The sequence below is a fragment of the Anser brachyrhynchus genome, assembly GCF_964034855.1.
Source record: "Anser brachyrhynchus genome assembly, chromosome: 2".
Lineage (NCBI taxonomy): Eukaryota > Metazoa > Chordata > Aves > Anseriformes > Anatidae > Anser > Anser brachyrhynchus.
In genome coordinates, this window is record NC_137695.1 from 137,664,073 (window position 1) to 137,691,628 (window position 27,556).

At 42.3% G+C, this 27,556-nt stretch overlaps 2 protein-coding genes across 7 annotated transcripts in view; one reads left to right on the forward strand and one right to left on the reverse strand.

The window, feature by feature from the left end:
• Positions 1-802: 802 nt before the first annotated feature.
• On the reverse strand, positions 803-16,529 carry MTERF3 (mitochondrial transcription termination factor 3). Of its 3 annotated transcripts, none has more exons than XM_080578046.1 (8): positions 16,390-16,529; positions 15,754-16,102; positions 13,443-13,595; positions 12,286-12,475; positions 6,429-6,576; positions 5,102-5,173; positions 2,333-2,494; positions 803-1,056 (listed from the first exon to the last, which is right to left on the reverse strand). In XM_080578046.1, exons 2-8 carry the CDS (start codon positions 16,079-16,081, stop codon positions 862-864), a joined length of 1,248 nt encoding a protein of 415 aa, XP_080434172.1. In that variant the 5' UTR covers positions 16,082-16,102; positions 16,390-16,529; the 3' UTR covers positions 803-861. The 3 variants fall into 3 exon arrangements, with proteins under 3 accessions (XP_080434172.1, XP_080434171.1, XP_080434173.1); XM_080578045.1 differs by having other exon boundaries at positions 16,241-16,398; XM_080578047.1 differs by lacking the exon at positions 16,390-16,529 and adding an exon at positions 16,273-16,383.
• Positions 16,530-16,570: 41 nt separating this feature from the next.
• PTDSS1 (phosphatidylserine synthase 1) overlaps positions 16,571-27,556 on the forward strand; it is a 29,469-nt gene continuing 18,483 nt past the window's right edge. For 2 of the 4 annotated variants that reach the window (XM_080578041.1, XM_080578042.1), the window contains exons 1-4: positions 16,571-16,890; positions 21,646-21,737; positions 23,209-23,253; positions 25,413-25,537. In XM_080578041.1, the coding sequence (XP_080434167.1) occupies positions 16,712-16,890; positions 21,646-21,737; positions 23,209-23,253; positions 25,413-25,537 (441 nt within the window). In that variant the 5' untranslated portion in view covers positions 16,571-16,711. Of the gene's footprint in view, positions 16,891-17,432; positions 17,520-21,645; positions 21,738-23,208; positions 23,254-25,412; positions 25,538-27,556 lie in introns of all 4 variants that reach the window. The other 2 variants (XM_080578043.1, XM_080578044.1) reach the window with 2 other exon arrangements.

A 27,556-nucleotide genomic window follows, 5' to 3' on the forward strand; every position in this document is an offset into this window, starting at 1 on the left:
CGTAATTCTGTATTAATGTGGTTTATTCACTGGTAGTATTAACTACTTTTAATACTCCCACAATTTCTATTTTACTTCAGTTATAACTGAGCAAGATAACTATCAATTAAGTACACGCTATAGCTTTTTTTTTTGTACAGTTTGTTATGTTTATACTAAAGCCATACAAATCACATCAGGGTGGAGTAAAACTGCTTCTGCCTCTCAACAGTGCAAAAGCAAAAGTGACTTAAAACTAGACGTGTCCCTGAAATCTAGAAGGAGCTTTTCTTCTTATAAATTTGCCTAGATTCAATTTGCTGATTTTCTGTTACACTTCAAGCCTAATTTCACTGTTTAGCTTTCAGGATACTAACTTCAGCAGCCAGCTTTACAAAGAAACACCTGTGTAACCTGTTGAAAAGTGCCTTCTTTTATGATGGGCTCCACATGTCATACCGTACTTCTCTCTACCATACAAAAGAATAAATAACATTACTAGCTCTTAAGATGACTGGGAAAAAAAATTAAGTCCCTAGCCATTTTTTCCATCTCCCAAGCTTCTGAAGTTATTGAAAGAAAAAAAAAAATCACCTTAATTTACTTTTGTTAGCATGCTCCATCATTCATACTGAATTAAAAGTTAGCAATTAATTACAAGGATCACATCAATAGCAATCAACATATACTTACCTAATCCTTTTGAAATATACTTTTTAATTCACTGTAAAGTTACTGTACGCCTTTACATCCTACTAGTGTTTCATAAATAATGACTTCTTAAACAAATAATTAAACAAGTTTGAGACCATAAAAGGGAGCATTTTTAAAAAAATGTTTATTTTACAACTTTATTCTATTCCTTTCTACATGTGTTAATAATTAAATAGTTTTTAAGAATTTTTCAAAGTCCTGTATAGAGGCTTTGGCAATCTCTGTACAAAACACCTCATCCGGCAAGGATACTAGCTGGTCCAGAGAGATGTAGCTGGGTTTTGCTGGGTCATACTGGGCTCTTCCCAAAAATATAAGGAACATGTGTCTCTCTTTGATACGTAATAGCTTCGAGTTGAAAACCTAAGAAAGAAAAAAAGGGGAGAATGTTTTAGGTAGCCTAAATTTCAGATTCTGATGAATCTAAAAAACAAAAACATTTTTTAGACAAAATGGGGATCTAGCAAGAAAATATTCTACATCTTCTCCCCTCATTTATGTCAACCATCAGTTAGGTTGTATTTAAATACAAAAATGACAGGCTCCGCTGCCCTAGTCATGTCCTGAAACTCACCGGTTTTGAAGATGGCAAGGAACAACAGAAAGACTGACGACACCAACAACACAGAGTGGAGGAAACTAACCACTTACTCTTCCAGAAAGAGAACAAAAATAATGAGGTGAAGCATCACAAAGCCACAATAAGACAACTGAGAAGGAAGTGAACAGGACTTGTGATCACTTACAGGTCAAGGAAGACAAAAGTGAGACATGGATTGGAGTTATAGAAAGCATTGGTGCTAAGATACGTTAGATACCAAGATAAATAACCAAAATCCAGACGAGGAGTCATATTTCCCCATACAAGTTTGGCTTTTTAGCCAGTTAAATAAGAATCAGTTAGCATTAGACTTGCTTTAGGAAAATTGTTGTTGCAGTTTGGAAGTAGCAATTTATTTTTTGCCTTGTTCCTTTTTTTTCCCCCTTGTAAGAAGTTAGAGTAACTGCCTGTCAGCGCTTGATGAAGTGAGAAATACTTTGAACTTTTAGTTTGTGAGGAAATAACTGTAATGAGAAGATGGAACAAAAATCATCAAGAAATTCATTTATTTTCACTGTTTATTGCTGCAGCAGAAGGAAGGTCAATCTGACTGCATAAAGGATAAAACTTCCTTTGCCTTTAAACTGTATTTTCAGATCTTGGGATGTACAAAATTTAATTTTTAATTAAGCAAATATGAAATAAATGGTTATATGTTTATCCTGCTTACTGAGCAGATCCTCTGCATAATCTGTCTTCTTTCATGTCTCATACACGCAGAAGATTTCAGGACAAGGAATCCCTAAGCTGGTAGTAATTCTCTTTTATGAATCCAAAAGAGACGGGCATGATTAGTTCTGTCAAAAACTTAAAATTGACCAGACTCGGGGCTGGAAGGGCACATACACAAGGGAGAGAAAAAAGGCACTTTTATACTTGAATACTCAACAGTTGCTGACTTGCTAATAAAAGTCTTTCCAATTAGAGTAAAAGCCACATATAAATTGAATAATTGTGTCCTGCATACAGCGAGCCTCCACTTTCACCAAACTAGTGAAACGGTTATGCACACAATTTATCCCCATATTAACAGCTCACCTGAGGAAAGCGAGTAAGCATGTGGTGGGGAATGCCCATTATGTTGTGCAGGTAGTCAAATGTCTGTCGGAGTCTCTTTCTACTTGCAGTTAAAATCTTGGGGGTTTTATATGCTATCTGTTGAATTTCATTACGTTGAAAACCGAACTCAATTTGACAAACCTGAAAGAGAACAGAATTTGATTTTCAGAAGTCAGCTACAGCAAACAGCTTATTTTAACATGCCACTGAAATAAACTCATGCAAAATTCTTCTACCCTTTGTCACACGGCAATATGAATGCAAGCCATATCATCATCTTCCAGTTCTCTAAGTCAGAGTTTAATGCAGGATGGTAAACAGTTTAAAGTGCAATTTGCTTATGGAGTACTCCTGAAGTTAAGATGGCTTCTGTGAATGCTATCTATTTTTCAGTTTGTCCAAGATACGAACAAAAAAGCTTGTGTCTCAGTACGCATGGTAGTTACAAGCGTAAAAATTCTCCCCAGAGAATCCTTCCTAAGTTGAACCTGAAAGAGTTGTGTGGAACACGCAGTGTATTCAGTTTATTTTACAGTTGGTTCATGTCTAAAGTAAGATGTCTTTTTCAAAGACCGCCTTGACTTCAATTATGGTTTCCCAAAAGGAAAAACAAAACAGATTTTTTCAATAAAATCATGAGAACTCCTCCCAACACGCAGGATGGCAAGCAGTTCACTGAGTTGTTGAGAAAGGAATCCAGCATAGAAGAGTGTCTGGTAATTCAACCATTTCTTCTGTCCTCCAGTGACATTTACAAGGAGCTTGTTTTCTGTCATGAACTGGGTGTGCTTGCCAGGCAACATAGCCAGACTTTCAAATCCAGCTCAGGTACTTCTTCACAGCTGGCACAAAGATGGTGCTTTTGTGTGTCCAGTTTGATGTGCCAAGACAGCTCTTTTCCAGGACTGCCTGGCAAACGCAGAGGGAAGGGCACGAAACTGGGTTTTGAAGATACTGTAGGATTTCCAGGTCCTTACACGCAATTGTTTCTAGAGATGACTTTAATCGGGTCTTTTGACTCCTGATTCTTCCTTATCTGCTTTATAAATATTTGTGCATCACAAGGAATACTAATCAACTAAGACAGCATTCAAGTATGAAGAGATGTGTTTGCACTGTTGTGGTGCTTTCCACAGATTTGAGTTAGCAGGGGTAGCTCACTGCAGTAAGAAGTATGACTGCAAGTAAAACTTGTTAAGTCAGTGGAGACATACAGCTGGCCCCACTGCAGTTAACTGTGGCAAGTCTCTTCACCTTTTCTTTCCTACTCCGTGAAACGTTTTCCTCGACATAAATAGTGAGCTCAAGTGTAATTTGCTTTGATTGCACTCAGATAATACATTTAATACTCAGTAACTCTCTACATCATGTATGTTAATATCCTTACTGTGCAAGTCCTGGCAGTGATCAACATACCCTACATGATTCCCACAACAGACGGTGGTAATGCAAACTTTCCAGCTTTACCCTCTCAATGAATCTCTAATTGTGCTTGAAGAGACCTTTGGAAGATAGAATAATCTATCCTTGAGCCTGCTTAGTCCATGAGCAGTATCTTCTGAAAGCCAACACAAGTCGCAACCGTTATTTCCAAATAGCAGCCCACTCAGTGAGGGGTAGCACCAAATCACTCCTGAAGCGGCATTACAGGGTTATGCTTTGAGAATGCTGCTTGCTCACCGCCACTTTAAATCACACAGGTCTGACTTCAGATTCTGAGTCAGAAACATCCAACCTCCTGAAAAGCTGGAGCTTCTAATCATCCGTAGATTCCAATATCAAGGACCTAAAATTCCTTCTCCTCTCTTCATACGTTAAAAATAAGGATGCTACACTTCACATTTCCTTGCAGATAGACAAGATAGTCACATAGAACAGCGAGTCTCAAAAAACGCATTCATTATAATATACTGAATCCCCAGCCTGTGGAAACAATGTTCATTAAAAAGAAAGCAGTATTAATTGGAACAGGCTGTTACTTTCCAGTCTCCTCCCTTACCACACACACACATTTCAGATTGCAAGATTCCCAGTGCTTAATGGTTTCAGAGCAGTCAGTCTGTGTGAAAATTATATATTTTAATTCATAGTTATGCATTATAGGGTAATGGGACTTCTCAAATTGTTAGACTACATCATGCTGTTTGGCCTAGCTGGCTTTACAGCACAATAATTAAACCAATACACAGTTACATTTTCAAAGGGGAAAGGAGTCCCTGTGGGTTTGAAGTTATTTACCCAACAGTTGTTAATAACGACCATCTGCTATCAGACAATAGGTGTCAAATGCACATTTTGGCAGACTAGCTACCTGCCAAGAGGAAAATAATCAAACGCACATTTCTTGCTCCTAAATCCTCATGAACAATTCAAGTTAGCAAAAAACCATAGTAATTAAGGGGGAAAAAAAAGGAGAGAGCAAGCCCTATTTTTCACTCATTGTAAAAAAATGGGTAACAATTTGTGTCATCAGATAGCAAAATCTGGCAGGAAGGGACCCAGATGAAGTTTCTAACCTACATCAGAATAGAAGACAGAATAAGACATTGTTCCACGTATGCTGTACACTGGCAAACCGTAGAGGAAAAGAAGTGGTCTGACAAAATCCTCAGTTATTTTCCATCTTCACTAAAATTATTTCATGGAATTCTTTCTGTACAGGATTCTTCTCCAGAGAATTTTACCTTCTGTCAACTCTTAGTCTATGCAGGTACTCAATATATTTTTAACTTCTACTAACAAGCTTACCTGAAGATTCTCTTTTACAGGCTCTAATTTGCCAGTCAGTAGCCTCGGCAGACGAATTACCAGATCCTTTGTCTGCAATTAGGGAAAACACACAAGGAAAGATTACCATGAGAGCATGGTGCAAATATATCCGTGAAAGAAAAATACAGATTTTTTTTTTTTTTTGCAATTGGAAGAGCGATGCACTTTCACTTGCATTTCATTTTCTCTCTAGCCCAAAGCTGAGTTTGCATGAAACAGCTATGTATTAAGATGCAAAAAGTTACTCAAACATCATGTTAATTTGGAGAACAAAAAATACCATAGCCACTATAAAACCGACGGGGAGAGGGAGTAAAAACATTCCCCCAAATAGAAATCATGCTGGAAAGCCCTCTCTCAGTACTTGAGTTGTTTCTTCCCATCTCTTTAAAGAGAAGTAAACAAAACACTACCTGCTAGAGGCTATAAAAGGATTTTTCAAATGTAGTGCTTTATTTGTCTACCTTGGGATCTAGTAACACCATAACATTATGGCAACACAAGAAATTACTCCACATCCCCTGAGCCATGGGACTACTTGTAATCCACCCTGAGTACAAGGCAGTGACTAAACCCTTTTCCAGAGACATCTCTTACCTCAAGCCTGGAAAGGCCAAGAACAGGCACTGTGACAGCTATGACTCTTCAACTAATAGAAGCCAACAGAAGAACGCACGATTCCCCTTGAAAATTGACATTTATTGCAATCACCAGCTACTGCAGGAAATAACTCACATTGCCCACTCACATTCTAAGCAGCTCCAGCTACTAGCTCCTCTGACTATCCCAAAGCATGGTGCTAGATACCTGCTAAGCATGTTACCCTGTGGTAGCACTCTGAGAAACAAAGACTACTCTTGGTGAACTAGCACATAACTTGGCATTTAGTTTGATATTGTATTTGCAGATTAGACTATTTTTCACTGACAAGTTAAGTGTTACAGTATCTTGAAGAGATGGAGAGCGCCAATTAATCTACTTCAAGTTAAAAAGCTGCTTGCACCAAAGGATTCAGTCCTGTGAACTACTGCAAATAATAAAACTGGGTACGCACATGCTTCTTTGTCAATATTCTGCAGCCGATCGTCTTCAAGAACTGTACTTCAGGATATTTTGAATGTCAGATGTCCTATTACATCTATAGAAGGTTAAAATCATGTTATACCTTCCTGTAATCCTGTGTTACGTTGGTAACGTCAGCAGGGCTTGTGGTAACCTCCCAGCACTGCCATGTAAGCATTCATGTTCTGAGACTTTACAGATGTCATTGACAAGGTACCTAAAGACTTCAGAGTATAGTTTTTACCTTTTTTACACTGAGGCCAAGTTCATTTTTGAAGAAACCCAGTCTGTTATCCAATCTTTCCACTGAAAACAACAGCAAATATGGAGCTCTTGAGACCATCTGAGCAATTTCTGCGTTACCAAATTTTTTTGATTTTAGGTAAGCCACTCTAGAAAGAGAACAAAAACAAAATAAAATCGAGTGATGAAAATTTTATTGCCTCCATTTATTCAGTACTTGCTTAAATTCCTCAGTGATATCTTATAAACGGACAGATGTTCTAGCATTAACATGCAACTCTGCCAAAAATAATTAGGGGGAAATCTGCAGTTATCATAAAAGCAAAATACCATCCCTTCCAATTAATTAGAAGTAAAATAAACCTCAGAGCAGAATGTCAATACCGAAGACAGATTTTAATTCCTTCCAGCTGTACTTAAGCAGATAACTATGTTAACCTACATTTAACTACCAGCCTGTCTCCTAGATTGCAAACACATTAATAGATCATCATAGGGTATGGACAAGAAGATATACACAGCCTCTTGCTATTTTAATCAATTCCATTTCTACTGCTGAAAGAACAGAGTACTATACCTCATACATCCCTGTTTTGCCAATAGCACTGGAGGAGAAATATCATACAACAATGCCATCTGTAGGGACATTGTCCAAAGAGACATTTCTAAATCAGCTGAAGTTACTTTGGTTACCATAGGTCCCTACTTTCAGTCGCTGGTCCAAGCATTTAGTCACAAAACATCTGGTTGTCAGAAAGGTGAAGGGGCTGACTAAAGTTTTTATGTTTAACAGATCTTTGTTTCTTTCCAACTCAAAACTTTTTCCAATTTCTATTGAATTCAGTGAAAGTGAAATCCTACTTCAAGTACTACTTACAATAGATTATTACCATAGCTCCCAGGGAAAAAAAAAAAAAAAAAAAAGAATGGGAGGGAAAATACAGCATACAAAAGAGACATGATTAACCCATTTGCCACCATCTACAAAAAACATACTGGTATCTGAAGAGGTTCCCTTTGGTTACAGATGATCAGAAACTTAAGTAACTTGTTGTCAGATAAACTTTGGGCATACAAGAACTGATTTCATCTTACTAATTAACATATTGCATAGACTGCAGAACATTCTGCAGAAATAGATACTCAGCAAAAGATGCTTGGTCTTATAGTGGGGAAAAAAAGCTGTGTTTAATTATGTCTTGTGCAGAGAAAGAAGTAAAATACCTTCTAGTACCTTCTAGCCACTACAACCTCCCTCTCTTTCCACAAACCCTCAGAAATGAAATAACTGTAAGTGAAAAAATCTCTTCAGAGAAGATGTAAGAACATCTAGAGAACCAATTCCCAACTAAGCAGATATCCCAACACAGAAGGTAGCAACCTAGTCTTCAGACAACGCCGATCAACTGGCTACAGAAACCTGAGAGACAAGGACATCAGGAGGGGGAAGAAATGCAGAATAAAATAAATAATTGTCCCTTCAAAATTTATCCCATTATGTTTTGAATGCTGCAGTTTGGCTATGCTGTACTTCTTCCATTCCATTTTTCAAGGACACAACTGCCAAGCATCCTAGAAACAGAGCTAAATGAACAGATTAAAAATAATTAAAAAAATAATCTTTTGTTTGTCCTGACTCCCCTCCTTTTTTATCCTGGGAACCAGTCATTAAGATTCATACTTGAAGCACTTCTCTCCAACCTGGAAAGGCAAGAAGATTCGAAGAGAGACAGCAAGATCGTAATCAGCTGACTCCAGGAGATGGTATATCAGAGAAGAACAGTCATTCAATCTGACCATGGCTTGAGATAACTCTGTGAGCACTGGCACCAAGGTCAGCCCTCGTTCTCCTACAGCAGTCAGCAGTTGTGTGTAGCATGTTAGCAGTTTTAAGTCATCATTAACAACACCATAAAAACAAAGCATCTGGTGCAGCTGCAGTACAGACACTGATTTGCAACTGTCAGAATTGTTATGAGTTATGGAATGTTTTGACTTTTACAGTGTTTATCTGAAGTCAAATGCCAAATCTATTGAAATTTGTGTTTTGTTTCCTGGCAACACGGAATCCACAGCAATAAAACATTCCAGAGTGATGTAACCAATACCGTGTCCATCTGCAGTGAAGCGTTTATGCGAAGGTGATACTCAGCTTTCAAAGACAGCTATCTGAGCCACATTCACCCTCTGCAGCACGCTTACCTTAGAGATTACATTAAACCATTCATCAATGCCAAAGCAGGATAAACTTACTGAAAAATCAAGCCGTTGAATAAGAACAAATTGGATTGTACTGTTCAGCCCCCATTTCACTAACTAAATAGTGACACAGGACAGTCACTGAAAAACAAATCTGACTTCACAGGTGAGTTAGAATGCTTGTCAGAGAAAGAAAATACATTCTTCAGGAGAGTACAGGCAACTCTGACGATCTCAACTCAAGACTACTGCTGAAAAATGAACTAGTTTCTTTCTGGATTCTGTTTCTGAAAGTCCACTTACTGAACAAAAGGATGGAACAGAGGTCAAAAGAAGGAAAAGCCAGGTCTGTGTTAGACCTGAGTCTGCTAGTATACCTGTTTCCAAAAAGATGTATTTTCAGATTTCTGTCTTGGACAGCTACTACATGCAAAATCTAAGTAGGAAGCCTTTCTTTTCTGGATTTTCTAAATACCAAGATATTTTGAGTTCATTACAAAGCACACATGCACACACAAGTTGTTCTGCAAAAGAACTGAATTAATGCAATGCCTAACGTAATTTTGAGAATACGTGCCCATTCTCCTGCATTTTTTTCTATAGTCAACACACCCAACGAAAGTATGGACCAGAAGAATGAATTAATTTCATTTCAGAATCTGTTATTAAAAAGATACACAACAAGCAAACACAGCTGAGTAAATAAAGCTAGGATATATGTAACTACAAGAGAAACCAGTAAAGTACACTCCTGTAGTCTAGAGCTGGTACCTTGAGTATCTCATATCTTAACGTTATCCCACCTGCCAGAATCTAGAAAGAAACAGTAAAGCAAAGGAATAAAGAGAAACTGTTTGTAGCCATAAACCAAAAAGGGAAAAGACTGGAACACAGTTACAAGCTACCACATTGGCCCTGTAGCAGGAACATTTGCACAAAAACATCTGCTCAAAACCTACACTCAATTATTTCAGATAAATAAAGAATTAAGAAGGACATTTTTGGGGAAAAACAGATTATTACAATGCATTATTTTAAATATCTTGAATATTTTAAGTTCAGGATATTTAACTTTAGGGAGGATTTTGTTTAAAAGTGAAGGGTTTTCTGCCACAGATACAAACTTTATCTTGGAAGTTCTGGAAATAATCCTCCAAAGTTAACAGCCCAAAAATACTGAGGACACGCTTCTGTGAACGTGTATTCAGTCACAACCATAAGACCAGCAACAGCACAGGTATCTCAGCCACTGCAGTATGAAGCCCAGCACCCCAGCTTAAGCTCATTGCACAGTTGAAATCTGCACAAAAGCAGCCAAGGTGCACATGTATGTGGCAAAACCCGATGGTTGATTTTGGACACAAGAATGAACAGCTGCTGTAAGTAACATTTTAGACCCTGCCACACACACAGCTCCTCAATAATTGTGTTTTACCCACTGTTATCCCTTCAGCTCAGCTACAGTTTTATAAAGCTACTTAAAAACCAAACAAAACAGTATTATCCCATTATATCTTTAGAACTGCTCAGACAAATAATTGTTAATGAAATAATGGCCACTGAAGAGGATGTTCCACTGTTGGCAGAGAACAAGCAATACTGCTAAGCAGCTTGATTCAGACGCTAAAACCAGTGAAATTAACAGTCAGACTTCAGTTAACAACTGACATGTATCCCAACTTTCTAAATCATGCTGCTGGAAAAAAGGAGTATACGAATATGTCTATCTTATTTCTTCACTGCTTTCAGTCAAGTAGCTGTTATATTCAGAATGCAACATGTTCTGAAGTTAAGTGTTCGCTAGACAGACAGACTGTATGAAGTACAGTCTGCAGTGCACAGGATCTAGATTTGAGACATAGGACTAGGAGGAGGTGATGCAGAAAACAAAAGTTTGACAGTAAATGGAGAAAACAGCTTGTTTCCCTTACAGTCTCTGAATAAAGATCCATGAACGCAATGACTTTTCTTAAGAAAGTAAGCCATTCCACCTCTAGGGGTTTTGGTAAACACATGCATACACAAAGAAGCTTTAAAAAATAAACAAAAATCACATCAGCAACAACAACAAAAAAAACAACTCCAAAAGGCAGTTAACTAAATAAGCTTTGGTCTAAGACATGAGATCTTACACAGAGACTGGCATTCATCCTCATGCACATACAAGCTTGAATGACACCACGGGACAGTCTAGTGCAATACAAGTGGGAACACACAAACAATGAAAATTGGTTCATGGTAGTCTTGTGCTCAGTTTGGGCTGGACAACAAGAAAAAACTCACTAAAACACTGTGCTGCTATTAAAATTAAGCACAGAAAATATGTGCTCTGCTTCTTTTACTGCAGAATCCACAAGATAAAATTACATATATCATATAGAATATGGTTTTGAAATATGATTGATAGAAGACAAAATCCATGACCAGTCATCAGTATCTCCACATCTGCAGATGACTACATGCACAATCAACATCTGACAAAAACAATACGAAAAAAGAGGTTTACATTGTTCTCCAACTTAATGGAAGCCTCAGGGAGCGTAATTTTGGAATCTAATCTGACATGGGTAAAGCGAGCGGCTTAGGATGGCAAGCTGCTTCTTCTGTGGCAGAGACAGGAACAGACATTTTAGCCTGAGCAGCCGATCTTTGCACCAGTGCTGGACAGGTAAGTAGGACATCAGGAACTGCTGCAGGGTGAGCACAGGCACGTACGCACATGGGTAGCATGAGAATTGCACCTGACGGGCAGCAGTGATTGCTTGCACCTCCAGACACGGCAGACACAAGGAACCTCGTTCTGCAGAAACCCTTTCTTTCTGTGCACCAGCAGAAGCTGCTGCCAGCCACATCTTGGCCAAACTCTCCTCCCTGCTCTTAACCCACAGATGTTAAGGCTCCTGATGGAAGGACTAAAAGAGGTGTATGCCTTGATACACAGCAAAGAATTGGTCAACTCAGCTATCCTACTCCCTCATTCCCACTGTTCCCGCTATACCTTACCCGCAGCTGATGCTATCCAACCTTTCCTGACAGCTTCCCACCTACTAGAGCAATCCTCGCTCTTCCAAACTTTTAACTGTCCTGCCATTGCAAGCCAGCCTGCCACACAATTCACTTAACCAATGGTAAGCAACAACTGCATGGAGAGAGGTGGCTGAACAGCCCCACACCCAAGCGTTGAGCCCATTCAAGTACTTGGCCTAATGCAGTCCCAAGCACATACTTACAGATGGATAAATCAAGGCACGAAATCTTAGATAACACGTATGCAAGGGGCAGTCTCCTTGGTGAGTCAGTTCCAAGCTGCTACCAAAAGAGATGGTCTTATTCTGTTTCCCCTCCTTTCTGAAATACGCTTCTCCTCATCCTTTGCATGGAAACTAGCAGCACACAGCCACACATCTCACAAGTCTGACTGAAAACTTATCATTTAAGTTTTGGTAATGGTCAGTTTTCAGCTGGATCAGGGGGTTGACTCAACTTGTAACACCGCTACCACATTAATGCTGACTGATGACAAAGGAACACGGAGCCAAGGGATTAAGTGAGGAAGTAAGCAGCAGCAGCAACGGGCGTTCAGACAAGCTTAAGACAACTCCGAAACTACATCTTCAAGGCCAGGGGCTTAACATCCTGTTGCTACTTAAAAGGCATACCTGGTTTCGAGAGCTTCCAGATCTTCACCTAGGATGTACGGATTTTTGGTCAGGAACAGTCCCAGCTGATTGTCTTCTACACCCACGTCCTTAAGAAACAGGAGTATTTTTTTTATATCTTTCTCAAAGTCCAAGGTCAGTAAGAGCTGACCTGCCTTTTGACGTTTCTCCACTTGGGATAAGTCAACTCCTACAACAAATAAAATGAGATACTGTTTTAATTAAACACAGACCTCATTCCCTATAAATGTTTCAGAAAGGCATGCTGATGTTTCTAGGACTTCTTTTTTTTCCCCTCACTTATTTAGTATACTTTGATTGCTTAACACAGTAAGGTCATGGTACCTCCTACATGATGGAAATATTCCAGATAAAACAAGCAGATTGGTTTCAGACTTTTGCTAAGATTATTTTCTGAACGATGACATCTCCAATGAATCCTGCACGTGAGGAATCAAACACACCAGTATGTGCCACATGCAGTGACCTACTCTTGTCACACGGAAGCATCTGTACAAGGAATTCCTAACTCCATTATACCTGGGACAATTTTGCAGTGAATGATTCACACAACTATTTCTTACTGCACAGTGCCAGATCTCCCCATCACAAACATTTGTTTCACCAGCCTTTCTGGTATTCCTTGTGCTTTTGGGAAGCGAGGAAGAAGCCAGCAGCCTTGGACTCAGCTATCTTTCTTGCACAGTCCAAATGCTTTCTGATGAAAACTCCCACCCCCTCATTCTTTCCTATTCAGTCTACTGTGCCCCACTTTTACAGTTCTGCATAGCAATCACTCTCCTTCCTTCCTGGGAGGGAGAGCTGCAGTATCTTTCGCAGCAAATTAAAACATCCTTATCCAGCCCAAATTAAAAGACCAACCAACTTGCACAAAGCGCTCCCTACCTCCAGAAGTTCTGGGAGATATGCCAAGGGACTAGAGCTAGGCAGCCTTGTCTTTAACTAATACAGCATTCAGTAAGTCATACAGCCTTTTCTTTTTCCATTCACCCTGCATAGCATTCTGCTGCCTGTAGCAATAGTCACCGTTCCTATAGCTTGAAATTTTCAAATTTACAAAGCCACCACTAAGATCAAAGCACAAATTACGGGAACTCCAAAGCTCAGGGAAACCACACAAACAAAATCACACATACCTAGCTGGACAAGCTTCGTTAGGGTTTCTGAGTGATCAACATAATCTCGGAGCGTGGAAGACTGAAGGGGAAGAAGTGGATCCGCAAGGATCTGTACGGCTTCTTCCTCAGAAATCTCCTCCAAAGCAGATGAAGGCGGAACATCATCCCAGTCTAGGAAATAAATACAGAACAAAGTGCATTTTGTGAATGACAAAGCCGTTCCCCTCAAACGCTACGCAGATCTTTGAATCCATTTCAAAATGCAAGAACACTTTGCAAGAGATGAAGAGCCAAACTATTGCTGTGTGAAAGCACATGAAAACAGGCTCTGCTCCCAGTTTTTGCTTCTGTAACACTGCCTTGCCACTGCCCATCAAGTCTTGCTCACATGGCCAAATCCGAGCTTAACCCCCAGGTAGCCTGCCTTCGGTCTCCCAGCTTGATCACTGCACACAACAGGTCACACCACCTTCTTGAAAATTCTTCTTTCATGTCTCCACAGATTTAATCTTGCCTGATTACCTCCAAACCAAAGCTAACGTGAAGATTTTTCATAGCCCGATAAGTGCACTACCTGGCTCCTCTTCCAAATCCAGTGCTTGAGCTGCAGTTGTTTCTAACCTTCAAGGCATTTCACAGACAACTCCAACTGAGCCGTGATGTCTTACCCATTACAAGATGGCTGCTGACTGCCAGCAGCTCTGACAGCCAAAGAAACAGAGCTCTGCCTGCTCATCAAGGTTTCCAAGTAAGCATCATTACATTTGCTTCCACTTAAGTGTGTTCAAAGTCACAGAACTCCGTGGGTTTTTTTGGAAAAAATTTCTCTAAACTCATTTATTTTTCCTCTGATAGAAGCTCACAGAAGACAGATCAAGATTGCTGTTTTGCAGGCTGACCGCTAGCATTCACCTCAATCATCAAGCTGATCACCCGTACTAATTACAAACTCCTCAGGATGGCAATTTTCTGTGTCCTGTTCCTTAGCATGATGACTTCCTAAAAACTAAGGTGACACTCTTGCGTGTTAAAAACACAAAGCTACACCTGAACAAGAAGAGGTTCCAAAGCCAGCAGGAAGATTCTGATGTTCTAGGAAAAGTTGTATAGACTAGCTCAATTATTGTAGCTCTTACCACTTCTTTTTCTCAAAGCCTCATAAACAGAAGCACAGTGGAACATTTTTAGCAACGTTAACAGTTTAAACAGTAATAACAGCTCTCTATGAATTTGTATGGATATGAAGCATTTTCCTTCAGAACCAAACCCATACACACCAAGGTCCATTCTGGTAGCACTTTTTTGCTACTTTTTTTTTGGTTAGACATGCATTTTTTGGCCACTCCAAGTTCTTTGAACCTCCTATCAGAAAACAGGCCTCAAATGATAAAAAATAGAAAAAAAAACAACAAACAATTATGCTTCTTCCATTATGCGCTGCCAACTAGGCAAATTGCTCCACGCATACCAGTAAGTCTGCCTGTGGATAAAAATCTGGCACGTAGATCAACTGTGTCGCAGGTGTGGACACATACAAGCTGGCTGACCTGTCAGCTTTGGTGCACCACTGTTTCCAGAACCAGCTGCAAAAACACACAGACCTCAGCTGCTGCTCTGAGCCACCCCAAAAATAAGCTCTGTAGGATCCACGCTGGCTGGACTTAAAGCTGAGTCTGAACATACAGGACTGCTTAGTAACTCCAGATCAGGTTTCCTCAACATACATACAAAAACCATTTTTCGGAGGGTGGGATACGTTATCCTCCCTCAGATGTAAGTATCTGAGTAAGGATAAAGAAATGCCACTCCGAAAACGTATACTGGAGGAAGGTGAAGCTATTTTGTCAGGTCAACAACACTAAGGAGACCTTGCATCTATCTGCTTTCCCTCAGCAGACGGTTTGACAAAGCATTTCTCATCGTGACAGTTCTTAAGGAGGCTTCACACTCTGCTGCCTCCTGTTGCCCATTCCTAACCATCCTGGAACACCCCTCAGGCATATGGCATTGATGTGTGAGCTGCTTCGGGAGTGGCCTCCCTGACACCTGCTCAGCTACGACAAGTAGTTATGAGAAGCTCCTCAGCTGGCTGCTCTAGACTGAGGTTTCTACCCAGCATGCTGTATTTTTATATTAGCTTAAACGTACTCTTTATAGACTAGAGCTATCACAGGAATTCTGCATTAGCTATGGGGCTAAAACCAAGTGAAAGTCACGAAATTCAGGTAAATATTTTAATTAAACTGGACAACAAAAAAAGAGAGCCAATGGCAATACAAGAAACATGACTTGAAGATTAAGAAGAAAGGGTATCCTCAAGGCCTCTTACCTTCACACAGTATTTCTGTGTTCAGGTCGGGGATTGTTTCTGGTTTCACTTGTTCCTGTTTTACTGGTAACAACAAATTACTTTCAGGAGAAGATGAGGATCCATCCTCGGCACTGGCAGGCTTCGAACAGTTCTCTACAGATACACGTCTGTACGTCTGCAATCCCCACGGAAGAAAGCTGTGTCTAGAAGCCAGCAAAACCAGAGGGGCAGCCCCCTGACATGCCTGCACCGCCTTGCTGGAGCTCCTCAGCCTCTGCAGCTCGGCAGCACAGGCTGCTTTCAGCCAGCAGCAGCAGCGGGAGGCTGGCCGAGCCCACAGCGCCATCGTCCACCTCAGCGCGGCATCCTGCGGGGAGAGAAAGGCCAGAAGGAGGAGTAAGGACAGCGCTGCCCTCACCTCACCCAGCGGGCAGGCAGCGGAGCGCTAATTACCCCCACACGGAGCCTACCGCCCCCCGGGCAGCCATTTTAGAGCTCCACACACCCAACAAACCCCACCAGCGGAGGGCTGACCACCTCCACAGCCACCGGGGAACAGCCACCGAGCCCGGAGGGGGGACGAGAGCAACCGTTGGGGACCGTTAACGGCCGTTAGGGACCACTAACGGTCGCCGGGCCGCGCCGCCGCCTCACCTGCCCCTCTCAGCGCCCTCCTCCCTACACGGCCGCGTGCTCCCGACGAAACCATTCCGGCGCAGGCAGAGGGGTGTCCGGGCGCGGAGGGGCCGTCCCATAGTCCGTAAAAGAGGGGAGGAATGGCTCCGTCCCCCCCCATTTCTCCCGTTTCGTCTCGCCCTCCCCCGGCCGCGGTGGCCCCGCCCGTGGGGGGCGGCGGGCGCGGCGCTGCTCCCTCAGCGCCTCAGCGGGAGGCGGCGGCGGCGGCGGGGCCCGGCCCGGGCCGGCCGAAGCCTTGGGGTGAGGGAAAAGGGGGGGTGGGGGGGGAAAAGGTCCCGAAATGGCGTCGTGCGTGGGCAGCCGGACCCTGAGCAAGGACGACGTGAACTACCGGCTGCATTTCCGCATGATCAACGAGCAGCAGGTGGAGGACATCACGCTGGAGTTCTTCTACCGGCCGCACACCATCACCCTGCTCAGCTTCACCATCCTCAGCCTCATGGCCTTCGCCTTCACCAGGTCAGCGGCCCCGGGGGGGGCTCTGGGGTGAAGGGGAGGGGGCTGGGGTCCCTATGGGGTCCCTATAGGGTTGTGGGGGGTCTCTGTGGGGTCCCTAAAGGGTTCTGAGGGGTCTCTATGGGGTCCCTATAGGGTTCTGGCGGGTCTCTATGGGGCTGCTATAGGGTCCCTAAGAGGTTCTGGGGGGGGTCTCTATGGGATTCCCACGGGGTTCTGGGCTGCACGGCCCCCCTCAGGCCCAAAGGGGGTGGAAGACCCCCTTCAGAGAAGCACCCCTCTCTTCTGTGGTGTTTTCAGACTTGGGTGGTCATCTCGCTAAAAATGAGCGTGTGGCTCTAGCAGCGCCCAAAAATGGCTCTTTGCTAGGTTATCACGGAGCTCGGCAATGATATCACACCGGCAGGTAGTTTACCAAGGGTTCATGGACAGCACTGGCTGTTCTGTGTCATCGTTTTCATGCAGCGTGCTTTATCTGGGGCCTGTCGCCCGTTGGTGTAGGCCCCGGTACTGATAAGTGTAGCCACATCCTTTCCCTACCACAGGAACAGACTTCACCACCACAGTCGTGCATGGAAATAAAGCTGAGGACAGGCACGCGTATCTTCAGGAGCCTTATCTGTAAGCAAAAGGTATAGTAGGACAGGCTGCGGGGTACCTCGCAGTGTTGTTCCAGGTAGTCCATATCTTTTATTGCCTCCTACTGAATGGGACTGTGAAGACAATGTTAGCATCCTCCTCTAGGTTCAGTTTCTCGTGCAGTTTCTGGGCAAATAGGGATTCCGGAGAGGTTCTGGCTGAGCTAGTGCATCAGGTTTTGGATTCATTTACGCTTTAGTGATGTTGTGTGTATGCAATTGCAGGTTCCAATGGCCTTGTTCGTTATACTCTGCTTTTGACAGAAGAACATCCTTACTTATTCCTAGGCCTGAGATACAATTCAGCGTGTAATTTTCAGTATCTGAGGGATTCCTTTTTAATAGTTAAATCAGAAATGTTTCTTTGTGTCGGTACAATATTTAATCAGGAAGCCTTGCTATAAGTGCTCCTCTTGCCTCATATTCCAGTCTGATAACTTGTCCTGCTGTCGGGCTAATTTAGGTCAAATTGACGACGTATTGGGGAATTCTCATCCAGACATCATTCTGAGGGACTAATGGAATTGATTGCTCACCTTTGGGAGAAGAAAAGGCTCCTGCCTTTAATTCTTCCAAGCAGAGGATGAGTCAGGCAGCAGGTTCAGGACTATGCACTCTTCTCGGCCCAAAGAATATTCCTTGAATTCTCAGGTGTTTTTTTTTTTTTTCTGAAGAGGATTGCTAGCTTTTCTTCCCATTCGTCTTGCTAGCTTTCTAACTCGCTTCGGTTTCATGTTCTTTCCCCTTTCTCTTTCTCTGCTCAGCCTCACTTCCTGTGTTTAAGTACCTATTGACTTCTCTTTAACACTTCACTGTTACTCCTCTCGTCAGGTTGTGGAGTTACTATTTTTTGGTGTTTTTTTTTTTTCCTTTCCCTTTTCTGCTATTTCCAGCCATCACAGGAATTCCCTAAATCTGGGTGATACCAGAGTGCTGCCTCTGTTGCCTTATTTGGGACACTGCTCAAACCATACGTTCTGCCTGAAAAGCCGAGGGGGAAGGGAATAGCTCCCCATGTGCTTCCAGTGTGTGCTCCCAGCTCTGGGCTTTCTGCTCCCATCAGCTTCTTGCACGAGCCTCCAGTGGCTGTGTTCATATTTCCTCCTCCCGTGCTCAGTAAGGTGTGACAAACGATTCCTCTTCCTTGCTTCCCCTACGCTGTCAGATGTTCCTTAGCACTCCTGATCAATTTATAAAGCAGGGGATTTTTTCCATGATACATTCATATTGATGTTCAGCAAAATGTTTTTTCAGGAACTTCAGCATAGGCAGAGGAAATCTGGCTTCCCTTAAAGTCTCTCTTGCCTCTTCTGTAATTGTTCAGTGCCAGAAATACACAAGGGTTCACATGAACTTACAAAATGCTTTTCCCTCGGATATACCAAGCCTCCCGTGGGATCGCTGGGAGCAGATGACACCGCCTTTGAGCTGGCAGATGAGGGTGAGACAGGACTTCAGGTAGCAGTAATGTTCACGGAGCAGTAATCAGAATCCAGAGGAAGAAACGTGAGTGTTTTTAGCTTCTCCATTTTAAAGTGTGGGGTAGTGGGCATTCTGTTTTTAAAGCACATCCTTCTGGTGCCTCTGACAATGGCTGCAGCTGCCGAGGTTGTTTCCTGCTGAACGAGCCAGATGCAGGCTCCTCTGCTTCGAGGCCGCACCCCGGAGCAGAGGCATGAAGTGGCTCTCGCTTTCCCTGCCCCTTTCCTCCCTGGGGGAGAGGGATGTGGCCCTTTCCCAGCCCCGAGGCAACCTGCAGGAGGGCAGGTGGCTGCTGGAGGGGATGTTTGTGGAGCACAGCAGTATTTATGGAAGATTTCTTTTCCCCTACACTCTAAATTTAGCGTCCTTGCTATTTTTACCCAAGTTCAGTGTCCTCAATTCTTCTCATTGTGATTTAATACCTACTTAATGTTTTTGCAAGATACTAGTGGAATGCCGTGCCCTGGAACAGGGAGAAGATCAGGAGAGAAGAAAAGATTATGAAGTTATGAGGTGCTTTGTTTTTTATTATTTCTTCAAAAAGCCCCAGACTTGAAAAACGCATTTGTGAAGTGGGTTTAAACCGAGAGAATTTTCTTCCGTCCTCCCACACGAGCGTTAGAAATCTCATTTGTGCTGCATGAACGCCGATATTTCCAAGTCAGCATCAAAGTTCCTGAGGCTAAGCGAGGAGATGATTTAGCACATTTTCCTGATTGCAGTTTGTTGTGATCGCGTCTTTCCTCCACCGGTTATTTTGCCTCCCTGTTTCCTTCGGTGTCCTCAGACTAACTCTTCTGGGCAAGCGTTATAATTCTTATCTTAACTAGCACGCCGCAGCAGGTCTCTTGCTGCTGCCTGTCTTTACCTGCTTCTGGCAAGAAGGTCGGTTATCTATCCCTTCTGAGAGGCACCTCCAAGCAAACCAGCCAGAAATGCTTCTGCCACTCGCGTGGAATGAGGAGCAGTTGAGCCCTGCCTGGCCACGCTGAGTTGTGTGGCGATGTGACTTCAGTAATGTCTTCAAAATAAAGAAATCCCCCCCCCAGTTGGTGGCACCAGCGACAGCCTGTGGTATTTGCGTGCATTAAAGCAGGAATATGGCTTTGGCTGAGCCCTCGGGGCCTGAGGCTCTGTCTGGGAAGGGCTCTGGATGAGACGAGCTCTGGGGGTTGCCAAGGGAGCCAGAGTTAAGTCCTGGAGCTGGCGTGAAGTGTCAGCCTGTGCAGCGTGGCTGCTGGAAAATGACTGGTAAGTCCGGAGTCAGCTGGTTTAAGGAAAATGCTGTAGGGAGTCCCCAAGGCCTGCAGGGAAACCATTCATGTTTAATGTACTTTTTGCTGCCGTACAGATGAACTAACACAGCGCTCGAATGTCTCCTAATGATGAAAGTCTGCCGTGGAGCTATTAAGGTTCGGTTCTGAGGGAAAGGGAAATAATTCAGCAAAGAGAGAGGCTTTATGGCTGCAGCAAATATATCTACTGTGGAGCACATTTGTGCTGTCACAGATTATTACTGAACCATCCAGAAAAGTGACAAATGCTCTGCCAGAAAGAGCTGTAGTCCCTCTAAAGTTGTCTGGGACTTTTTTTGTGTCTTGGGTTGGGAATAAATAAAGGAATTTATTTAAATCGATAAACTGATCACACGTGCATTAAAATTACCCAGATAGAGAAACTTTGAGCAGTAGTAGCTGATACGTTGTGAAATAGTAGTTGTGCTTATTACTGTAGTTTGAAGCTTTTCTAATTTCATTGCTGAAGTCTCCTAGAAGCTGACTGCTGGTGAGAAGGCTTGGGTGTTGTCTTTGTTAATGTTGCTGCTGTATTCTTTAAATTCTACCTGCAGGCAAAAGAAGAACTCGGTCAGGTGTGTCTTGAATTCTTAGATCTTTATTCTGGTCATAATATGACAGTAGCACAAATAGTACCTCATACGTTATTCAGAACTTGGGCTTAGTAGATCACAAAGCAGGTTAATGTTTTCTTTTAGGTTTGGCTGTGCCTCTGTTATACAAAGTTTCCAAGCTGTGTGAGGCGAGATGCTTTTCTGTGGGTTACCCCCAACCCCAGCAGAGGGGGGTCTGTGTCAAGGGTACGCAATCCTGGGACAGTAAAATATTAAAGGCTGATTGGAATAACACTTTTCCCTGACCCTGCTCTCGCGTCAGGCATTTGGCATTGGGAACAGGCCAAGGGAAGTTAAGGGGATTGCAGGGTCAATCAAAACAGCAGAAGGGAAGCTGGGAATTGCGGCCAGGCTTCCAGAGTCTTGGTCTTGGTCACCATTTGCAGTGTAAAAGTACTTTTGATGATTTTTCTGTGGAAAATTAAGACAGTAGGATTTTTTTCACGTTGCTTTAAATTTAGTTACTGTTAGAAGTCACTGCAGAAGCAATGCTCCTGGCTTGCAGGTGTGGATTGTGTTTAACCACCTTGTAAGAAAGGATAGCCAGAAGTGCAGAGTGAAAATCATTCGCTGCAATTACTGTCTCGTCTTGGTACATAACCAGCATGCTTATTTCTTCTTATTATTTCCATTTAATCTTTTATTTAAGTAAGTACATCTTCAGAGCCTTTCAACTTCATCTTCAAAATAATACTTTAACACTTTGATGTTCTCTCTCTCTCTCTTCAGGGATGATTCTGTCCCAGAGGAAAACATTTGGAGGGGTATCCTCTCGGTGATTTTCTTCTTTCTAATCATCAGTGTTCTAGCCTTTCCCAATGGTGAGTAAGGTCCATACATCACTTTTTGCAGCGTGTGAATTTGCCTTTATTGCCACTACATTTATTTTGATTAAAGTGCCACTTTTAAATGTAATTTTTCTCTACTCTTCTGAATTCCCTTATGTTAAGGGACAGTATAAAAATGGGTTGCAGTCGCGCTGAGTGGAGATAACAGTGAAGTGCCAGTTATTTATAGCTTGTCTGTACCTAACAAGGAAGTTGGGTTTTCAAAATCAGCGTCCATATTTGCAGGTGCAGAGCTGCAGCTCAGACTGCAAAGTAATGATGCTGCCAGATCCTTCAGTAATGTTTCAAAACACGCTACCTCCGTGTGTTTTAACAGAAGTGTAATTCTGCAGTAATTCTGAGACGTGCTGCGTAAATCACCTGGTGGTGGTTAGGAACCCTCTACATCACATTACAGTGTAAAACCACAGTTGCTCAGTAGAGATTTAAGTCAGACAAAGATTTTGGAAATCGTATGGGGAGCAGAAAGTCCAAAAGGGGTAAAATCTGTGGGTGACACTTAGTTCTGCAGAGGAAATGCTGTCCTTCCTGGTTTTATTTATTTTAAATTTTTGCTCGTTGCTGTCAGCAAGAGCATAATTCTTGGGTCAACTCCAACCAGTCTTAGGATCGGCAGTGTTCAGAAATAAATGAACGGTGATTGTGCTCATGGCATGCTCCTGGGATGTATCTTTCTAATGTTTGAGCATTATTAATTGATGGCTTTCACAAAACGCTCCCTGAAAAACCAAGTGTCAGAGAAAAATGAACTCCATGCTTACAACTGTGAAAGAGCAATCCACAGCTTGCACTGAAAAAAATAATTAGCTGTATCTTGCTCCCTAACTGTATGTTTCATGTTTAGATGTTTCCTACTTTTTCCAGGCTCATCTTTTCTGCATTTTGCATTAACTCAGGTGTTTTTAATCTGATAAAGTCAGGTTAATCACTGGCTTTAAAGTAAATAATAGTGACACTGGTGAAGAGCATGGGTATTTTAGATGCTATTAGATGTAGGATACTTAGTATGGAAGTTTTAGGAGGCCTGTTTGCTAACGCTTCATGGTCATCTGAAGGCTGAGCACCATGTTTCTTTGCTAGCGTGCAAAAAGAGTGTGTTTGACTTCACTGAGAGCAAGCCGTGAGTTAGCTGTGGTCTAGAAAGCAGAGCAAGAGATTCTCAGCTGAGATATGGTATATGCTAAGCAATGGTGTACTGCTGTTTTGGGAACAGGTCCCATTAAAATAATTGAATGTTATGTTTATGTCCTGCTAATTGGCAGTCTCCCTCCCCTCTCAAATCTGCTGCTACATTTTTTTTTTTTAATATACAGGCAGGAGCCCCAGAGTTTCGGGTATGTTATACAGCTTGACAGAGAATGATCCGTGCTTATGTCAAACTTCGGATGAGAAATGCCGTTCTTACTGACTGTTTTCTAACAGGCTTTTTGTTTACCCTCCACAGGACCTTTTACACGCCCCCACCCTGCAATATGGCGAATGGTTTTTGGTAAGTTTTAAGTTGTGTTTCTGACTCAGTGCTTCGGCAGGACCAACCATTTTTCTTTTCCGATGAATGGATTTGTCATGAAACATAATTTGTGTGTCAAACTTCTGTGAATAACTCTTCCATCCCACTTCTGAGCTGTTGCTTATAATCTGTTCTTAATTATGTTTGGGAACATCGTTGGAGTTTCTCTGTGGTGGGATGGTGTAAATTAAATCATCAGAAAAGGAGCATTCCCTCTGATTCTCTGTTTTAATCCTGTTTTGTCCATATGCTTCCTAATTCCTTCCTCCCTCTACTGCCATCTCTTCCCAACTCAAAAAGTTTTTTTCATAGCTGCTATATGAACTAGCTTACTTCTAACTAAATCCAGTTCAGTAGAGTAATTATTTATCTGCAAAACATGCTATTTTTTCTTAAATAGCAGAATTGCGTAGTTGAATATGCATTTATTAATATTCCTAATATGTATTTTTTCAATTTCTTCAGCAAAATTACTGTAAATATTAATTCTATTCATAGTTGGGGAAATAATTCCATTAACTACAGAAGTTACTGAGTGAAATCCCGTTCCTTAAACATCTGAATTACGTGGCAGGAACATAAACGTTTTAAAAATAACTTAGAGTTCACAGAGCACAGCCTAAATGTTAAGCATATTTACAAAGAATTAGGCAGATTTGATTTAAAAGCTGGTCCCTTTCTTTTTAACGGGACTATGAATGTCCCTCTCTCCTGCCACTTCATAGAGCTAAAAATAAGTAGCTTCCCAAAGTAGCTGATTACTCATCTGTTGACATTGGGAGGATACTGCTGATTAGATAGTACTGGTTAAAGAATCCTGCTCCTTTTGGAGCTGGGGAAACACAGGTCCTACCGCTTGCTTCCGATCACAGCAAATGTAAATTAAAAGAGCTTTCCCAGTCGGAGCTTGACCCCCTGTATTTCTGGGGAAAAACTGCAAGGAAAAATGAGTGACATTTTCCCCTCTGTAATCCTGCTCCCTTTTGGCATGACTTACGTAGGCATGCTAGAGGTCTCAGGTCTGTGCAGTCGATGAAAGGCAGGAATGGCACATCTTCAGCAGTTCAGGACGCACCCCCACCCACAGGCTGCACTTATTTTAGCAGTTTGGCATCTGTTCACCTGATGCATTTTAGGGATACACTGCAGAAGACAGTACAGACTCCCTGTACACGTGTGTGCACCTGAATGGAACTTTTCTAGCACATCCTGGGGGTTAATAACGCTTCAGTTTTTCTTTTCATAATTGCTATAGTTTGTTTTGGATGGCAGATACTAAGTTTATTCATGTTAATTTTTCTACCCTCCATGACATCACTGCAGGACACAAGTAAGTTTGAGCACTAGACTGTAGCGTTGGTGTGTTTATGTGCCTCTTCCAAATGTGGCCTTAGATATCTGTGAACTTGTGAGTAATGCAAAGATACGCCCCCAAAAGCAGCTTCATCTATCTACAGATCTACACCTAGGACCCTTCTTAACTTCATACAAGTTTTGATTATTTTTTTATAAAATCCATACTCTGACGTTGGGAGGAGAGAGGAGGTAGTCTCAAATGCAATGGTGTTTCTTAATTTATAATGGTATGAAAGCATATCATCATCTTTATCTTCAAAAGCTTCAAACAGCAAACTTTCCAACTCGCAGAAGTAACTCAAGCATGCCAGTCCTCCAGTTTATATTTGTAACCACTCTTTGTTGTCAGATTAGTAAATTGATCTTGGTGCTGAAATCTGCATTTAGGCTTGGAGACTAGGATTAATGAGACCAACAATACTTAAAGTAAGGCAAAAAGCCAATCCAGTACTGTAATCGTAATACATCTCTTACTACAGAGCTTCCTGATCTCAGACTTGTGTCACTCATGCCCAAACTGTCTAGACTGATTCTTTTTTGACTGGGTTGATAAAGCTGAGCATATATCGTATCACAAGAAGCAGGAGATAATACAAAAGACGGAGTGCTCAAGGATTACTACCTGCCTTGTTTCTTAAGCTTCTTTGCTTGTAGCCACTGTATGTAGAAATCTTAATTGTGCAAAGTGGGCATGTACTGAGTAACAGTTTGAAAGCTTTTTGGACCTTCTGTGTCCAAAATTTTTTTTGTGAATATGATTCTAAAGCAGAGTCTTTTTGCAGGTCTCAGTGTGCTCTATTTTCTGTTCCTGGTGTTCGTGCTCTTCCTTAACTTTGAGCAGGTAAAAGCAGTGATGTACTGGCTGGATCCTAATCTTCGGTACGCCACAAGGGAAGCAGATATTATGGTATGTATCCTCGGCACCTTATTGGACATTTTGGCTACTTTAGGTATGTTTCGCATGAGCGGGAAGGGATAGATCTGAATTTAATGGCATGTGCAATGCAGGATTGTGCCTGTACTTGATAGAGTCAACGAACCTTTTGTGTCAACTGCTATTTAGTGACATTGAAATCAGTTGGTGTGAAAAACAGTCTTCTGGGAGAACAGATTCAAGAAAGGGGGAGGAAAAAAAAAAAATTGGCTGCACAACAGCAACTGGGAGACAGGAGTGTGAAGCAGCCCTGCAGACCCCAAGGCCACTGCAGAAGGAGGGCAGGAGGTACTCCGGGCACAGAGCAGAAGTTCCCCTGTGGCTTGTGGCGAGGCCCCTGGTGGGACGTTTTACAGGACATGCAGTGGTGGTGGTGAGGCACGGGCAGCCTGCTGTTAGGGTGCCGGGAGGACACGTTCCTAAATGGAGCCTGAGCATGGGCGGTGGTGGTGTTGCTGAGCAACAAAAGGGAGCTGACACGAAGAGTCTGCTGGTAAGCCAGGCTCACCTGGCTCTCCTGTCATTTAAGCTAGAAATAAATTCAAGTCAGGGGAGGACTAGTATTACTGCTGGCACAGAACCACAGTACAGCAGATTTCCTGCCTGTAGCAGCAGCAGAAACTTCTTCTGAACTACTGATCCTGATAGCTGTCATTTAAAGAAAGTTGGAGTAAATTTTTGAATTGCAGTGATAATGGAGGCTGCAGTTTGGTCTCTTGTTCTGGCAAAGTTGCTTGAGTATAAAAGAAAGTTAAACGCGTGTCATTGTATGACTGGCAGAGCGGCAGCTGAAAAGATGATGTATGGGGTGGGGGGTCCTAGTAAAAATAAAAGCAAAAATGCTTTTTTCTCTTCTCGTATATATACCAGGCGAGAGTCCTGAAAAAGAAGTTTACTTTTAAAGTATAACCTTATTGTGTCCAGTCATCACAGAATTTCAGATACCATGGCATAACTAGGAGCCTGTACCTTCCTTTGTATGTTGAGTGCTTCTTGTGCTTTTGCTCAGGAAGAGAAATACAATGGCTTTAAGACTTACTCGTGCATGTAGATCAAGGTGCCAAAATGACTTCGATTCAGAGTTTGCTGAGATTTGAGCCTGGATGTTTTTCTTTATTTGTGTGTGGGGGAAGAGAAGCAGAAATGAGGACAGCAACTCATGTGTGTGTGGATTTGTCCAACACCCTGCCAAGCTGTTCCCAGTTGTGCTTGGAATGCAGCTTATAAACCAGTTTCAGATCCCTTTGGGTACTTGCACTGAAGCTGCAGCTTTGCCATCCTTAGGACAGGTGAAACACCTTTTTCTGAATGATAACAGCACTGGCATCTGCAAAAAGCAGTATCACGCTTTCATGTCGGGGAGCACCGCCAACAGGGGATACTTACAGTTCTGTGATGGGACCGATCTGCCTCTTGACAGGGAACGTGAGAGATGGGAGGAGTATTTGTGTGAAATTCTGCATTCTTGTCTTTACGGAGACCAGGATTTAATCATTTCTCTACCATCCCTTTTTCAACTTGATCATGGTTTATTTGTGCAGGGTTAGCAGTAGTTCTGGCCTGAGGGAGAAGCCTTTCTTAATTCAACAGCTCTGAGCAGTGCTGTGTTGTTACCTGCAGATGGCAATGTATATTTTAGGAGGGTTGGAGAGCAGAGGGTTTTGTATGTGTGCATTTCCAGTTGGGGGTAGTTCAGTTTGTGCCCAGTGACAGACAGACAACCCCTCAGATTCAGCCTCCTGGTAGAATCCTGATTTATTTATCTATTTCAAGCGGGCAGTGATTTCTAGCTCTTGCTGTACAACGTGGTCAGAGAACACATTTCCTTTGATATTGGTGACTGAAATATTAATTGATATTCTTAAGGAATCAACCGTTCATCTATAACAACGGTTGCCAGTTCACTTTGATTTATTTTTTTCCCCCCTTCATCCATATGACCTTCTCAATACGAGTATGTCCTTGGAAACTGAGAAAAATAAAGCAATAAAG

What these genes read in the sequence shown, in the direction of transcription:
- MTERF3 (XM_080578046.1), bottom strand. Translation starts at nt 16,081, where the DNA reads ATGGCGCTGTGGGCTCGGCCAGCCTCCCGCTGCTGCTGCTGGCTGAAA. An exon ending in AACGAAGCTTGTCCAGCTAG is followed by an intron (nt 12,476 to 13,442) that starts GTATGTGTGATT and finishes TATTTGTTGTAG; the next exon opens with GAGTTGACTTATCCCAAGTG. An exon ending in CTGGAAGCTCTCGAAACCAG is followed by an intron (nt 6,577 to 12,285) that starts GTATGCCTTTTA and finishes TTCTCTTTCTAG; the next exon opens with AGTGGCTTACCTAAAATCAA.